Below are 3,815 nucleotides of genomic sequence, written 5' to 3' on the forward strand. Positions count from 1 at the left end.
AAATACTTTTGGTTTGCGGAGTCTTAATTTTGTTGATTCGGCTTACTACTTTGATTTCTTATTATGTATTCAGTAGTTCTACTAAAACAGGAAAAATATTTATCTCCATAAAGAAAAACTTATAATGGATCCCTCCACCCCTATTTCAGGTTATGCTGGACACTGTGGGACCAGAACTGCAGGTTGTAAATAACAGTGAACATTCCATTTCGCTTCAGGAAAATGGTTATGTTGTTCTAACACCAGATCAGAATAAGGAAGCCACTTCAGAGTTATTGCCAATCAATTTTTCTGGATTGTCAAAAGTAAGCATTGATATTCATGAACATGCTATTTTTACTTTTGTTGTTTTTGGGCTTTGAATGTATTTTATCAATATTTGAGGGTTCACGCAGTACAAATTTCATAAAGAATCAAGGATGGAAAAATATTAGGTCCATCACCAAATTCTCTCAGTTGTCCATTCTTTCATACTTTTCTTCTTCTTCTTGTGATTATGTTATTTTTTCTTTAATATATATATATATATATTATATGATTCATCATGTGCTTTTTATTGAACATTTTAAAAGTCAAAGCCTACCTGTATGAGTATGATGCTTTAACGAATAATCTGCAATTTCTGGATTTGTTTTTTCAATTCCTGAACTTTGTATGATTTATTTTTGTTAATGTTGGTCTCTTGCCGAGAGTTTGCATTCATAAGTATATTTTTGTTGGACCTTTGGAATGGAGTTGGGTTTTTTTTTTTTTTAAATAACTCTCTCTAGGTGGTTCACTATCATTGAACAGATGTGAGGCTTCTAATGGTGCTTCTTTCATCTGAAAAACCTCTTCAGATGGATCAAAATCATGACAGATACAGAGCTTAAAAGATGCTTCTTTGTGGATTTCATTTTGCTATTCTATTTCTTAACCACTATAATATCTTACATAACGTCGGTAGGAAAGAATAAATGGGCCTGGGAAGTGCATTTGGTCTTTGGAGCTTCTCAAGGGTTTTGATCTCAGCATCCGGATCAAGAAAGTAGTCATCTCAGCCATGATCTTCCATTTGTGGTCTAAGAGGAGCATGAGGGATTTTTCCCAAACTGTTATTGATTGCGTGGACTCAAGTGAACTGTTGGGCTAATGGGGCATACATACAAACTTCACTTTTCATTGTGTTAGATGGGTTTCATAGATCCCCTCCCCCAAGGGTTTGGCAAGCATTTATGTCGATAGCTTGTTGATGAGTGGGGTGGCAGGCAATTGGTGCCTTGCTCCGAGTCACATGGGTGAAGTCTTTTATTTTCTGTGGCTGGTTACATGGCCCTCGAGTTTTTGATATTTTGAGGGGGCAGGGGCAGCAGGACACCTGCAGAGGAGCCTCCAGGAAGATCTGGGTTTCTTGGATTCCAAGGTGGTTATTGATGCAATATGGGCTCCTGCTCTCCCCCTCTCATGGATTGCATGGTATGTTATTGGTGCAATCGTGGATCTTAGGGCCCAGTTCGAGGAGACTTCTTTTGTTTTTTTTTTTATGTATGCAAGGCCAGTTTTTGTGCCGACTGGCTCTCCCAAAGTCAGTTGAATCCTGCGGTATAGAGAACCTCTCTTTGGACCTTCGCCTTTTAGGTCAGAAGGCTGCGAGAGGGTGTAGGTACCTGTATGCATGAAGGAATTTTTGGGGGGTGTAGATTTTTGCCCGTCTCTTGTTACAATAAAAATCAGCCTTCCCTCTCCAAAAGCAAAATCGAAAGCAAAAAAGTGTTCTCTTGTTAATCATAAAAACATTCTGCTGCAATGAGTTGCTGGATCTTTACATTCCTCTCTTTTGTGTAGTAGAACCCTAGTTTTCTAGAATTATTGATTCTTTATGTTTTCTGCTTTTCCTACCCTTCTGGACTGTTACTTTCTTCCTTTTTCTTGTAAATCAAATGCTTCATGTAGAATATAATACAGCCATATTGTAGAATTCCTTCTCAATTTGCAGTCAAGCAAGTGATGCACTATTCAATATGCAGTGAAGTAGTTGATGCACTTTTCAAGTTGCAGTGAAGCAAGTGACGTGTTTTTTATTTTTTTGTAGCTTGGTAGCTTTTTAAATATGCTCCATTCAGTGTTATTTTGATAGTTCTAGCTTGGTGTTATTGTAATCATGCTCTACTTATTATGATCTTCTGCATAAACTGAAGCAAATGTGTGGTTTTCAGGCAGTGAAGGAAGGAGATACCATTTTTATTGGCCAATACCTGTTCACTGGAAGTGAAACTACTTCTGTTTGGCTGGAGGTAAGGCAATGGTTGTAGAGAGTTGGATCAAATTTTTGAGTTTGTTAGTGAATGTATGACAGTACAATGAACTAGGTCATTTTAAGATGATTTCATTGGAGGAAAAAATGAAAAAGAAATTCAGTTATTTAGTGTTGTCAAATCAAAGCATGTGCATGGTTTGATGTATGCTAATATATTCCCCACGTCCTACAAATAATTTGGATAATTGCTACTTGATTGACAGCCTGTCTGTCAATTGAACTTCAGGTGTAAAAGCAATATGGCCAGCTGAGTGATGGTTTAAGTAGGACTCATCTTTTACTTGGTTGGGCATTGTAATTATTTTGCAAGTTCCTTATGTATTTCTTTTTCAACTACAGGTATCTGAGATTAAAGGGGACGATGTTGTCTGCATGATTAAAAATTCTGCTACTCTTGCTGGTTCCTTGTTCACTTTGCATGTTTCTCAAATCCGTATTGATCTACCTACCCTGACTGATCAGGATAAAGAAGTGAGTTTGTTTGCAACAGTTATTTTCTGTCTATGGTGCCTGGAGAATGCCTTTTTAACTTTTTTTTTTTTTTGACGGGTGGACATGGTCAGAAATATCCATTAAATTTGGAATGTCAATTCCACATTCAACTGTTATTCTGTTACAGTGGGTCCCTAATCTTGTTACTTTTCAAGGGAGAAGGGTAAAAAAAATGGTTGAAATTTACATAACATAGTTTGGAATATGGACCTTTTTCCTATTGTAAAATTTTCACTATTTTTGGTGAATTTCCTTCCAACTGCAAATCATGATATTGCAATAATTCTTTCAGGTTATAAGTACATGGGGTGTTCGTAACAGTATAGATTTTCTCTCCTTGTCATCTACTCGGCATGCAGAAGATGTTCGCCATGTAAGTACAGTTCTTGGTAGTTATACTTAGTGCTCTATCTCATTATCAGCACTATTTTGAGCCTTATTTGAAAATTCTCCAAACTATTTTTTTAATAATTTGTGATCAATTTGCCTGTTTATGGTTGTGTTTCTTAATTTTATATAATTTAGTTTTATCTTTTGGGATTTTAATGCAGCCAAATTGCCACTAAGATCCTATTCTTCCAAACTTTTTATTATTACCTGTAACCGGCCTTGTATAATGTTATAATGCAGGCCCGTGAGTTCCTTTCCAAATTGGGTGATCTTAATCAGACCCATATCTTTGCAAAGATTGAAAACATAGAGGTAAGCTGCATACAAGATCAGTCGGCATGAAAAATTGTTGGTCAAGTTGATCTAGTTGTCAATTGTGTCTTAAAAGAATGAAAAAGTAGATCTGATTTTCAGTTGTATACCAGTACTGTTCAAGAATGTTAACTTGCAAGTTGCAATTTTCTTTTCTTGCAATTACTTGCAGGGCCTAACCCATTTTGATGAGATTCTACAAGAAGCAGATGGAATTATTCTTTCTCGTGGGAATCTGGGCATTGATCTTCCTCCTGAGAAGGTCAGGTTTCTGAACTTGGACAGAGGAGCAATTTAAAATGTTTTGGATGACAACTTCAGTGGT

The 3,815-nt window shown here is 36.5% G+C and overlaps 1 protein-coding gene across 1 annotated transcript; it reads left to right on the forward strand.

The window, feature by feature from the left end:
* Positions 1–139: 139 nt before the first annotated feature.
* On the forward strand, positions 140–3,815 carry LOC122071609 (pyruvate kinase 1, cytosolic-like). Its single transcript, XM_042635995.1, has 6 exons — positions 140–305; positions 2,196–2,273; positions 2,636–2,767; positions 3,081–3,161; positions 3,419–3,490; positions 3,663–3,815. The coding sequence occupies exons 1-6, from the start codon at positions 153–155 to the stop codon at positions 3,786–3,788; spliced, it is 642 nt and encodes a 213-aa protein (XP_042491929.1). The 5' UTR covers positions 140–152; the 3' UTR covers positions 3,789–3,815.

Source organism: Macadamia integrifolia, unplaced genomic scaffold (assembly GCF_013358625.1).
Source record: "Macadamia integrifolia cultivar HAES 741 unplaced genomic scaffold, SCU_Mint_v3 scaffold_30A, whole genome shotgun sequence".
Classification (NCBI taxonomy): Eukaryota; Viridiplantae; Streptophyta; class Magnoliopsida; order Proteales; family Proteaceae; genus Macadamia; species Macadamia integrifolia.